General features: G+C 38.4%; 1 protein-coding gene across 6 annotated transcripts in view; it reads left to right on the top strand.

Moving 5' to 3' along the window:
• The first annotated feature begins 3,115 nt into the window (after positions 1-3,115).
• CENPE (centromere protein E) overlaps positions 3,116-12,874 on the top strand; it is an 83,248-nt gene continuing 73,489 nt past the window's right edge. For 5 of the 6 annotated variants that reach the window (XM_012436585.3, XM_012436586.3, XM_021676414.2 and 2 more), the window contains exons 1-9: positions 3,117-3,231; positions 4,645-4,736; positions 5,218-5,307; positions 5,432-5,550; positions 6,234-6,353; positions 6,783-6,864; positions 7,025-7,092; positions 7,176-7,241; positions 10,835-10,886. In XM_012436585.3, coding sequence (XP_012292008.2) covers positions 3,176-3,231; positions 4,645-4,736; positions 5,218-5,307; positions 5,432-5,550; positions 6,234-6,353; positions 6,783-6,864; positions 7,025-7,092; positions 7,176-7,241; positions 10,835-10,886 — 745 coding nt within the window. In that variant the 5' untranslated portion in view covers positions 3,117-3,175. Of the gene's footprint in view, positions 3,232-4,644; positions 4,737-5,217; positions 5,308-5,431; positions 5,551-6,233; positions 6,354-6,782; positions 6,865-7,024; positions 7,093-7,175; positions 7,242-10,834; positions 10,887-12,874 lie in introns of all 6 variants that reach the window. The other variant, XM_012436587.3, reaches the window with a different exon arrangement.

Genomic DNA, 12,874 nt, shown 5'->3' on the forward strand with positions numbered 1-12,874 from the left:
TGGGAGGAGACAGACAGATACATAAATTAATACACATACACATATTAAAAGTTACAAGTCATCTTGTAACTTCTTTAAGAAGAAGCTTTAAGAAATAGAAGTAACACACAATGGAGTTGCTATTTTATACAGAGAGGGCTATGAGAGGGTGACATTTGAGCAGACACTGGAATGAAGGGCAAGGAAGGAAACATGGATATCTGGAGTGAAAGCCTTCCATCCCGACAGAGCAGCCAGTGCAAAATTCTTAAGAGGGGGCTTGTCTGGGATTCAGGACATTGCCAATGGCTGGTGTGGCTGGAGTCAGGAGAGCAAAGGGGGAGGGAGAGTGGTAGGAGGCAAGGCCCGAGGGTACAAGGAGCAAGACCATGGGAGGCTTGGGAGACAACTGAAAGATGCTGGGTTTTGTTCTGAGAGAAATCAGAGGATGGGAGTGAAGGTGTGGCACGCGGGGTCTTGAGAAAGGAATTACTCTGACACATTTTCACAGAATCACTGAAATTGCTGCATTGAGAACGAACTGGCAGTCGGGGTGGGCAAGGGTAGAAACACTGAGATGAGTTCAATGCGAGATGATGGTATTTTGGACCAGGCAGCTGGAGCATAAATTGTGATCAACTGTCATATTCTGAAATATTCTCAAGGTGGCCCCGACAGAATTTTCAGGTGAGAAGCTGAGCAGCATGGCTCCAGAGTTTGCACCTGAATAACCGTAAGGATGGACTTGCCATCAATTAAGAAGCAGAAAACTGCTGATTGAGCTGATTTTGAGAGGAAGAGCAGGAATTTGGTATTAGACATTTTAAGTTTGCCGTATCTATTAGATACTCAATATGGGAGAAATGAAGGCACGCGTTTGCTCGTAAGATTGGTTTACTAGAGCAGGAGAAAAGGACCATGCAGGACAGAGACTGAGAAGGAGAGGACTGGATCCCGTGCACACATGGAGAATTTTCAGGGTGGAAAACACACAGGTGTTCATCAAGTTACAGTCTGGAAGGCGAGTATGCAAGAACAGATGCACATAGTGGGTAGCCAGTTTGACAGGAGCTAGGACAAAGTCTCTTCTGGAAGCTTCTATTTTCATAGTAAAGAATGTCTTGTTTGAAGGAATGAATCCCTTTTTCTTCTATTCTTAAAATTCTCTATAGGCTTCCCCTCACCCTTGAGAATAAGATCCAAACATTTTATCACAGCCCTAAAGACCCCATGGCCTGGACCTGGACCTGCCTACCTCTCTCCATTGCCATAAATGCTTCAGTCACAGGGCCTTCCCCTTTGTGTCTCAGATAGATGACGAACTCAATCAAGCCTTGGATTCTTTGACTTACTTGTTCTTCTGTCTGCTGTGCCCTTTCTCTTGACCCCAAGTCTGGCTCATTCTTGTCATAAAGGTCTCAGTTCAAAAGTCACCTCCTCAGGTCTTTCTTGAACGTCTAAAGCAAACCTTCCTCCCAACATGTTGTTTTACTATATATTTATTATGTATTGTGTACTGCTTCCCACAAGAATATGTTTCATGAGAAACTAGCACTCCTATCCCACCTTATCACTCACTCTGTGATGTCTATCACATCATTACATTATGCGTGCGCGTGTGTGTGTGTGTGTGTGTGTGTGTGTGTGTGTGTTTGGAGAGAGCGAGAGAGAGAGATTGAGATTTTCCTGTATTATCCATCTCTCCTAAGAGAATAACAACAGGTGCTTTGTCTATTCTGTTCACTGTTGTGCTTCCTGAGCCTGGAACCATATCTGGCACATAATAGTTGAGCATGGTGGCTCACACCTGTAATGCCAGCACTTTGGGAGGCTGAGGCAGGAGGATCACTTGAGCCTAGGAGTTCAAGACCTGCTTGGGCAATATGGTGAGATAGAACTCCCTACCCCAATTTCCCCCACTCGATCTCCACAAAAAAATTTAAAAATTATCTGAGCTGGTGATGTGCCTTAGTCCAAGCTATTCAGGAGGTCAAGGCGGGAACCCCTCCTGGGCTGAGCCCAGAAGTTGAGCCTGCAGTGAGCTGTGTGCAGGCCACTGCACTGTAGCCTAGGTGACAGAGCAAGACCCCATCTCTATTTAAAAATGAAAAAATAGAGAGAGAGAGAGAGACACAAAGGGAAAGCAAGAATTATTTTGCAGGGGAAAAAAAAATACTGTATTTAGAATAGCTTTCCCTTTCAGTTAATAAAAGTAACAACCCAGGCCAGGAGCGGTGGCTCACGCCTGTAATCCCAGCATTTTGGGAGTCAAAGCAGGCAGATCACCTGAGGTCAGGAGTTTGAGATTAGCCTGGACAACATGGCAAAGCCCTAGCTGTACCAAAAATACGAAAATTAGCTGAGAGTGGTGCTGGGCGCCGGTAATCCCCAGAGGTTGAGACAGGAGAATCGATTGAACGCGGGAGGTCAAGGTTGCAGTGAGCCCAGTTACTAACACTGCACTCCAGCCTGGGCAACAGAGACTCCGCCTTCAAAAAAAAAAAAAAAGTAACGACCCATTACTCAATGAGTTTTTCAGTCCTCAGAGTCCTCAGTAATTCTTTTCCCTAATGCAACGTATTAGGAAGCCACAGCTAATGGAAAGGAGTTGCAAAAAAGAAAGAGAGAGAAAGAGAAATAAAGGAAGAAAGAAAAAGAAAGAAAGAAAGGCCTAAACAGATTTTCTAAAGCGCATAACAGGCTTGTCACGTTTCTGGACTGGACAGTGAGTTTCAACTCTTGATGTTTGAAGTTTATTTTAAACTGTTAGTGCAGTTTCTTTAAAAGACTTCAATTCTGTTTTGGTAGCGAAAAATACATGTGTCTCTACGTCGTTTCGTCTACAGGTTGCAAACTCTTTAAGAATGGGGTGGAGGATGATGTTCGCTGGCTTTTGGCAGATGTATTCTGGTATTCCAGGACCACCGCTCTCCACCCACTCCCTGCCACCCCCTCCTCCGACCCTCCGCCGTTCCCTTTAAATCCCCCTCTTCTGTTTAGTGGTGGTCTCGCCGCCCTCCTCGCTTCCCCCGCGCTGCGCCGCAGGTGGAACGGCCCATGACGTCACGAGGCCACGGCTCAATCAGATGCGGCGTTTGGGAAATTTTAAATTTAAAGGCGGGGCGGCCCGTGAGCCCTGAATCGCTGGCCGCGGAGGGTCCTGGCCATTTTCCTGGGACCTGTTCAGCTTGACAGGATGGCGGAGGAAGGAGCTGTGGCCGTCTGCGTGCGAGTGCGGCCGCTGAACAGCAGGTAGGGAGGCCACACCACGCCCAGTGCCCGCTGGGCCTGCAGTGCCGCCCTGAGCCGTGGAGGCGAAGCCTGCGGCGTTTCTAGGAGCCGCTGCTTCCCGGCTCTGCTGTTTAATAACTCGGCCTCTGGCCGTGATTTCTACGTCTTTAAAGTGACAGGGAAGGATCAGAGATCTAGAAGATACTTCCCCGCTGCGACGTGCACTTAAATTTAACTCAGTCTCACTGACCTTGACGACCTTCCCCTCCGCGCTGCTCCGCCTCGCCTCATCTGCTCCTCCCGGCCCCATGCCCCGCCCTGGAGAAGTCGCAGGGACTGTGCCTTCCTGGCCCCCATCACAGTTAGTCATTTTACATGTAACTGCTGTCTCCAGACTCCCTGAGGACGAGGACTAGTCGGTCTGTCACACTGCGTTCAGTCGTCACTCAAGACTTCATTCTACAAATATTTATCAATGTTGTTTTTTTAGTACTTTGTCCTGTACTACACAAACACTCCCGTCATTGCCCAGTGGATCTTCCATTCTAATGGGGCGAGACAGAAAATAAAGTTAAAAATGTAGGATGTTAAATGGTGATATGTAAGTAATAAATGCTGTGGAGAAAAAGCAGGAAGAGGAGTTTCTGGCCCTCTTCTGGCTAGCTTCTGGCCCTCGACCCAAAATGCTAACAATTTGCGTGTGTGAGAAATTTTTCTTTAACATGGGGATTAACAAATGCAATACCAAGATCAGGAATTTCCTATATTTTGAGGAGCTCATTATCTAATGCCTTCAACAGCTACGTAAAGAAACCATTAGGATAACTTGTGACAAGTGTTATCATGGGCAGGTGGAGAGTGTTTGCTAGAGGAGTCATTAGCCCGTCAGAGAGATGACAGCTTCCGTGGGGCGAACTGGTGTCAGCAAAGCCTTGACGCTTTTCATGAGTGAAATAATGGCTGTGTTACTTAATGGAAAGGAAAGTCACTATTCCAGGCACAGAGAGGTTACATCTGTCATTTAGGGGAGACTCTTCAGGTGGAGCTTAGGATGTATCTAGGAATTCAGAGGAAAATGAAGAGAGAAATGAAATGATCTAGGACTCGTGTACCATGCTGAAGATTTCATAAGTTTCCAAAAGGTCTTAAGAATTTTAAGCAAGACAGACATAATCAGAGTTGCATTTTGAATCCATCCCTTCATTTACCAGTGCTCGGGGAGAGGGTGAGAATGAAAACCTTCACAAGAAAACACATGAGAAGGCAGGTCACTGAAGCTCCATTTGAGAGTGTTGAATCCTCAAAGATGGACTTTCTGTCATTTTCATATTACTATCTTTCAAAATATTCTTTAGAAGATGAAATCTTTTAAATTATCCTTCCTATGACATAACTTCTATGACTGGTTAAAATGCCGTGTTTTTATTATTTTAGAGAAGAATCACTTGGAGAAACTGCCCAAGTTTACTGGAAAACTGACAATAATGCCATTTATCAAGTTGATGGAAGTAAATCCTTCAATTTTGGTAAGCTTATAATAGCATCAAAAGTTAGCTTGTTATCCTTTTGCTATTAAAAGTACAAAAGGGTTATCAATAATATTAGGTTTCTCCCTATAGATTAGACTAGACCTTCTATAAACTGCTTCACTGGAAACAAAGTATTGTTTATCCATCATGTATTTAAGTAAGGTAACCAATTAGTATTTAAAACAGTTATAATCACAATTGTCTAATTTGCATCTAGATAGATTCCAGACCCCCATGTGCAAACACTATCCCTCTTGAAAGAAATAGAAAAGTTGACTTATAGCATAATTTTTGTGTTTGAAGATGAACTCATTTTACCTTAGGGAAGGATATTTTCAGAGAACCAAAAAATTAAAATACTGTGTCTTATATTTGATCATTCTACATTCTGACGATTTTACTTTTGGGAATAACTACTAATTGGGAATGAAAGCACAGTTGATTCATTTGGCTTAACTTCTGTGTTGTTGTTGTTTAGATCGTGTCTTTCATAGTAATGAAACTACCAAAAATGTGTATGAAGAACTAGCAGCACCAATCATCGATTCTGCCATACAGGGCTACAATGGTTTGTATTCACTCGATGCTGGAGAAACCTTTTAGTCTTGGGTATCTGTTCAACAAGTATGCATTGTTTTACCCATTATAGATTTGTTTTTAATCTTTGCATATGTGTGTTTTGTTTTTTGCAGGTACCATATTTGCCTATGGGCAGACTGCTTCAGGAAAAACGTATACTATGATGGGTTCAGAAGATCATTTGGGAGTTATACCCAGGGCAATTCATGACATTTTCCAAAAAATTAAGAAGGTAAGTAACTTAACTGGATTTTTAGTACATGCAGGTGAAAGTAGTAATAACTGGGTACCAGTCTTAGTGCATTTCTCTTGTAAAGATAAAAGGACGTAGATTTATAGTTATTGTTTGATTATTGATGGGGAAAGAAGAAGGGCATAGCATCGATTCGCTTTTATCCCCACAACTTACTTTATGAAGCTTGAAGTTCTTGTATTCTTTCCCTTGAATTCTGCAACAATAATACTCTCAATAAAAAGTAGACATTAAGGAACAAGAAAATTTTATCAGAATGGTTAGCTCCACCTAACCATTTAACTATCAGTGATTATAAAGGAACAGTAAAAAGTAGATATAGGTTAAAAAAAAAAAAAGGGAAGCAGAAAGCCAGTATAGGCAACCTAATTAGTTAAGAGTTGGTTTTAAATTAACATTTTTATTAAAATAAGAACATCTTTTGATGGGGTTTTGAGCCTGGAGAGTTGGTGTTCTCCTAGCTTTATGATACTTTTAATTATTTCTGTAACAGTACTTTTATATTTTTGTGTTTATTATTTTGTCAACATTAGAACCAAGGGTTTTCTTAGTTTGTTTTACAGACTCTTTTTTTTTTTAACCTCTTTAAGCAGGTGAGCATTTAGTATTAGCTTTTCATGATTGGATGCTTCCTGTGTTTTTACATAACTTTTTTCTCCCAGTTTCCTGATAGGGAATTTCTCTTACGTGTATCTTACATGGAAATATACAATGAAACCATTACAGATTTACTCTGTGGCACTAACAAAATGAAGCCTTTAATTATTCGAGAAGACGTCAATGTGAGTAGCAGACTTAAGGGGGCTTTAAAATTGGCTTACTTATTGGGATTATTGTTCTTGAATGTCTACCTTTAATTTCCATAGTTTTTAAAGTGTCTCCTATTTCTATAGTATGTGGGGGGGTTTTTGAAGTATTTGTAGAGATTCATCTTTTAAACAATATGTATAGTTTTAAAATACAGCTCTAATATTTTGGTTTAAGTGTACAAATAGCAAGATGGAAGTATCAGGTTACAATTTGGTGTGCTTTGATACATGAAATACATTGTGGGTATTCATAGAATTACTTGTTATATTCCTACAGAATTATGGTTCCATTTTCCACTTGTAACTTTCACAAATGAATTCTATAATAGTTTTCACCCTCTTTTGAAAAGCAAACTTGTGACTTCTATTTCTCTAATCTTTCCACAATTAAACTTGTTTCAGAGGAATGTGTATGTTGCTGATCTCACAGAAGAAGTTGTATATACATCAGAAATGGTTTTGAAATGGATTACAAAGGGAGAAAGTAAGACTTTATACTGTATTTCTTTAAAACACTTGTAAAAACTATCTTTTCAATTAAGTGTGTTTGGGCTTCAAATCACAACTTTTTTAAGTTAAAATAAAAATTATTGTTTCTTTGGATTTTAATATATATGCAGCTGAAATGTAACTCATTTTTACAGAGAACAGACATTATGGAGAAACAAAAATGAATCAAAGAAGCAGTCGTTCTCATACCATCTTTAGGATGGTAGGTAATTCTCTCTTTCTATCTATTAGATCTTTCCAAGTAAGAATGCACTAATTTTTCTACAACTTACCTTTTCTATCTAGATTTTGGAAAGTAGAGAAAAGGGTGAACCTTCTAATTGTGATGGATCTGTTAAGGTATCCCATTTGGTGAGTATTAATGAACCACAATAATGTACTGTATGGGCCAAAACAAAATTTAATTCGGCTACTGGATGTTTGGTTTAATAAGAACTGTTAACTGAACTGAATTGGAAGGAAATCTACAAATGGTCGGCCTTAGTCTTGTCAGTATCACCAAATTCCTAGCTGAAATGTTGTGGGACAAATTCAAAGGATCTTCTTCCTGTTACATCATGGCTGCTATCTCCCGAAATTTAAATGTCAGAGCTATATGAATTGATGTTTTTTCTAACCACTAATGAAGTAGGATTTTTTGTATTATATATTTAACAATTTAAGTCATCTTGGAATTTGAGGGTTTTTTAAAAAATATCAGCCAATATAATTTAGACTTATGTGATCAACAGAAATCTAGGTGGGATAGTTAAAAAGTAATCACATTATTTTAGTTTTACCTAAGTAAAATCAGAAAATACATTTTGTATTATAAATGTAGTATTTTAGGCTGTAAATCCATTGAGGAGTGATACTGCATTCATCCTTGTAGCCCCAACGCATTGTACCTATTTTATATCTAATTTTTTTAATAAGTGAATATAAGCATTATGCAACATTCCTATATTCCACATAAGTAAACCTCCCACTTCCTTTTTGCCACACTAAATTATGGCTGTCTCTTTCTTGCTCCTTTTCTGTCATTTACCATATTGGTTTATTCCGCATCTTTCGGGCCTAAATTCTTTAGCTTGACGTCGGATATGATTTAAGATTATGTGATTAGAAAACTTCAGGTAAACAAGCAATCTATATGTTTATTCATTTTCAGATTTTATAAAATTAGATTATTAATTAATATTCAATCCTAATTTCACCTTAGCTATTTTTCTATAAAATGGTATAACTTATTATAGTAGATTTTAATCTTGTTTTAACAATAAAAAACCAAAACCTAACCTGTTTTGTTTTCTCACCCAAGACTGTGATATTTCATACAATTTTAATTTAATAATTTAGTTTTAATACTCTTGGAATATTCAGTGATCTACTTGATGATTTTCCTCATGTTTCTTGATGCTCTGTTATCCATGGTCCATCTGTTCCAAACTTCCAGCCTACCCACTTACTCTAAGAATCTTCTTGGAAAGAAGTCTCCTCTAACAAGTCATCTCTGGCTCTTTAGAAGTGGCTCTTCTCTGATTATCTCTTGGCCTTGGTGAGATGATAATATCCAGGTTCTCTTAGCTCTACTCCTTCTCTGTTTTCTACCCTGGCAGCTTTTTCCTTATCCTCCTAAAAAAAAAATAATAATAATAAATTTGGAGGTATCCTGTGGCCTTTCTTAATTAAGTTCTTGCTCTCAAACATTCTATCATCATTTTCATGTTGATGACTGCCAAATATTTATCTAGTCTCTGAATTCTAATTCGTGTCTTCCTGAAGATGGTTATAATTGTGTCCCATCATTATCTGAAACATTAATATGTCTAAAACCAAACTATATTTTTCTGACCATAGTGAATACTCCTTACTTCCAGTAAAATCGGCATTATTCTAGCTGCCTAAGCTGAACACCCAAGTCAATTTTGACTCAACTTTTTCTGCCTTTCTCTGTCCAGTTGTCCCATTTTTTATTGATCCTACCTTTGAACATTCCCATGAGCGTTACACTCATTTACTTTCTCATCTCTCTTGAATGACTACATCATTCTCCTGGAACCTGGTCTCCATGACTCTTGTCTTTGTGTCTTGAAGTCATCATATGGATTTCTAATATACTAACCACTGCTTTTGTAGTGTCACTTCCCGGGACAAGATTTGGCCATTCTTAACCAATCTAACTTTATTTCCTTCTGCTCCACATGAACTCCTCCCTCATAGATTGGGCCTCTGGGTATCTTTGAATATGAATGTTTGTTCTCATCTTTAACCTTCACTCATGCTGCCTTCATTAACACTTTGCCTTTTTATTATGTATCTATGTCATCTGTAGTGGACACTGTGCAAGAAAAATTAGACTCCTTAAACCAGTAATACATATTTACCTGCCTAGTCTCAGAAATCTCCAGAGAGAGAAATAACTTAAAGCTTTGACTTTCTTTTAATTTACTCACAATGTTTACTAAACCTTTATGGTATTCTGAGCATGGTGTTGGGCTCTGAGATTTAAAAAAAAAAATAAACAAGAAATCTCTCCACTGCTTACTTTATAAACAATCTCCTCTGTCACCTCCCTAACCCAAGCTGGTATTATCTTTCACTGATTCCTGCCCCAGCCGCCTGATGGAGCTGCCTGCTGTTGCTTTTGCCCCTTCCCAATCCATCCTCCAGCCAGTAGTCATAGTGGATCCATTGTGGGAGCCATTGCAGGGCTGTATGCAGGGTTATATTACTCCCTTGTGTAAAGCCCTGCAATGACTTCTCATTGAATTTAGACATTTCAGAGTTCTTAATCTTACTTTAAAAGTCCTATGTAATCTGGCCCCTGTCTGCTGCTCTTATTCTGTCTTTTACTGTCTTCACTTCACCAATTGTGTCACACTGCCTTTTCTATTTTTTTGAACACACTGAGCACATTCTGCTTTGTGACTATGTGTTTTGGCTATTCTTTTTGTCTAGACTACTGTTTCCCTTGATCTTTTTGGGACCAGCTTCCTCTTCTCTTGTCATTCAGATCTCAGCTTAATGACAAGCCTTCCACTGCCATCCAATCCAGTGAACCTGCTAGTCCCTCTTCCAGCTCTATTTTGAAATAGTCTCTGTTACACTTATTACAACATGTTTCTTATTTGTCTTTTTATCTCTTCTCACCAGCCTCCTCCTCTATGTAGAATGTAAGCTCCATAAGAGCAGAGGCCTTATTTATTTGTAGCCCTAGCACCTAATACACTGCCTGGAGCATAAGTAGTCACTTCTTCTCAATAATATGTGTGAAATGAAAGAGAGGTCCAGCTCTTAAAGATGCTACAGTAAAGTCATGGTATTGCTACAGCATAGTACAGCTAGCATACATGACTAGCCCAACAAAATCAGTGCTATAAATTTAAGTTGTATCTTTAAGTCATGTTTATAAAGAGTTCTGGTAATGCAGTTCAAGGAGCAGTTCATCGGAGATCTGGAGGGGAGGAAGGATAAAGTAGGTAAAGCTACATTGAGCAGGTAATCTTTGTGCCTGGTTCTTGAATAAAGAACAAGGACAGACTAGAACATTAGAACTAACTGAATAAAGGAAACAGCAAAAAGCTGGTGCTTGGAGGTGTAGAAGTACATGGGGTGTTTGGGGAATAGTGGATAGTTCAGCTAGAGGTAAGAATAAGGGATGAATAGATATGAAGTTGGAGCAATGCAAGTGACAACTTATAAAGAATTATATTTGCCATGGTAAGTTTCTGGACTTTGTGTGGGAAACAGAACCTATACTGGCAGCGTTATGGAAGATACAAAGAAAAGAATGGAGAAGAGCAGTTTGACTCAGAGAAGAAAGGGAATGCCTAAACAGTAACATGGGGACATGTATACAGATAGAATATTCAGATATACCATGTATTAAAAATGTTCTTTCAGTTCAAGTTTTCTTATTGCAAATTATCTGCCCTGAATATTTATTTTTATCTATCTTACAGAATCTGGTTGATCTTGCAGGCAGTGAAAGAGCTGCTCAAACAGGAGCTGAAGGTAATGAAAACTCATGAAATATGAAATATGTTAGTCTTTTTATTATTATTATACTTTAAGTTCTGGGGTACATGTACAGAATGTGAAGGTTTGTTACATAGGTATACACGTGGTATGGTGGTTTGCTGTACCCATCAACCCGTCATCTACATTAGGTGAAATATGTTAATCTTAATGTCTTCCTATTTTATAGAATTTAAAAGTACTACCAGGCATTTTTAGAAAAGGATAAAGTAGTAATATTCGTTGTTAATAACAAATTAATGTTATTAATGATTATTTTCTAATAAAAGTCTTTAACTTAGAAATCAGCATCTATATCTGGTTAATTTTTACTATGGCATCAATTTAAAAATGAAAATTATACAATTGATAGGACTGTATAGCAGGAAAACCCATGAGAGTTCCATAAAAACTGTTTAAACTTTCAAAAAAAGGAAATTAAGAAAGATAATGGGGTACAAAATTAATATACAGATATTAGTAAACAACCAGTTAAAATATTAATAAACAAAAGCCAGCTAAAATATTTAATAGACAAAAAGATTCCATTTATAATAACTTAAAAGCTGTAATACCTAGGAAGAAACTCAACAAAGATTGTACAAGACTAATGTAAAGAAAACCTTTTTTGTTTTTTGAGGCAGACTCTCACTCTGCCTCTCAGGCTGGAGTGCAGTGGCATGATCTCAGCTCACTGCAACCTCCACCTCCTGGGTTCAAGCAATTCTCATGCCTCAGCTTCCCAAGTAGCTGAGGTTACAGGCATGCACCACCCCACACAGCTAATTTTTGTATTTTTAGTAGAGATGGAGTTTCACCATGTTGGCCGGGCTGGTCTTGAACTCTTGGCCTCTAGTGATCTGCCCACGTTGGCCTCCCAAAGTGCTAGGATTACAAGCATGAGCCACCACATCTGGCCTAAGAAAACTTTAAATCAGACTTGAAGGACACATCAAATACTTGAAAAAATGGAGAAGCATACTTAGATGGGGAAGATTCAAACTCACAAAGATGTCAGGCCTCTATGTGTTAATTTCTAGATTTAACACAATCCTATAAAAAATATCAAGAATACATTTTCATGTTTAAAGTAGGTAAGATGATTTTAAAATATAAAACAGAAAACATAAAATATATTTAAAATATAAATTATTATAATATTAATATTTAAAATATAAAACAGGAAACATAAAAACAGACAAGAGTAACCAGGAAAATTCCAAAAAACAGCAGAAAGTGGAATTTAGCCCTATAAGATAGTGAAACATATTGTAATGCCATAGTAATTGAAACTGTGTGAATTCTCAGCCCGGTGGAATAAAATAGAAAATCCAGCAAGAGTCCCAAATACAGAACTTGCAATACAATAAAGATGGTCCTTCAAATTTGTGAAGAAAAGATAGATTATTCATTAATTGATAGCCATTTGGAAAAAAATTAAGTTGGATCCATATATCATACACCAAGAAATGCATTATAAGTGGCTCAAAAATTTCAATGTAAAAATTATTGTAAGTCAACTTGCAGTGGGAAAACCCTTTTGTAACTAATTGATACAAAGTCCAGATGCCTTAAAAGAAAGGCTTAAAAGAAACCAGCAAAAAACTGGGCAAAGGATATAATGAATAGTTCATAATGCTTAAATGATTTGGCTTGCACCTGCACTCTTGCCATTAGAAGAGCCGCTGATTCAAGGAAAATGAGAAGTTTGTGCAACAGACTTGAGCTCATTCTGCAGCCTAATGTAGGGCCACTCAACTGAGCCTTGCCTCTATCCACCTAACCAGCCATTCCTCAGACCTGTGAACAAAAAATAAATGCTTGTTTTAGCTGGTTGGTTTGGTAGTAATGTAACAGCAAAGCTAGCTGAACTATTCATTTGAATAGGTGGGACGAATAGGGAGAGAGCTCCTTCTACCACTGATACTAATATTAAAAATGGGCTCAGGTCTAATCCAGAGCATAGACTTTAGCATCTGCCCTCT

The sequence above is a fragment of the Aotus nancymaae genome, unplaced genomic scaffold (genome assembly GCF_030222135.1).
Source record: "Aotus nancymaae isolate 86718 unplaced genomic scaffold, 86718_ANA_hifiasm-v0.15.2.pri h1tg000033l, whole genome shotgun sequence".
In the NCBI taxonomy this organism is placed as follows: Eukaryota; Metazoa; Chordata; class Mammalia; order Primates; family Aotidae; genus Aotus; species Aotus nancymaae.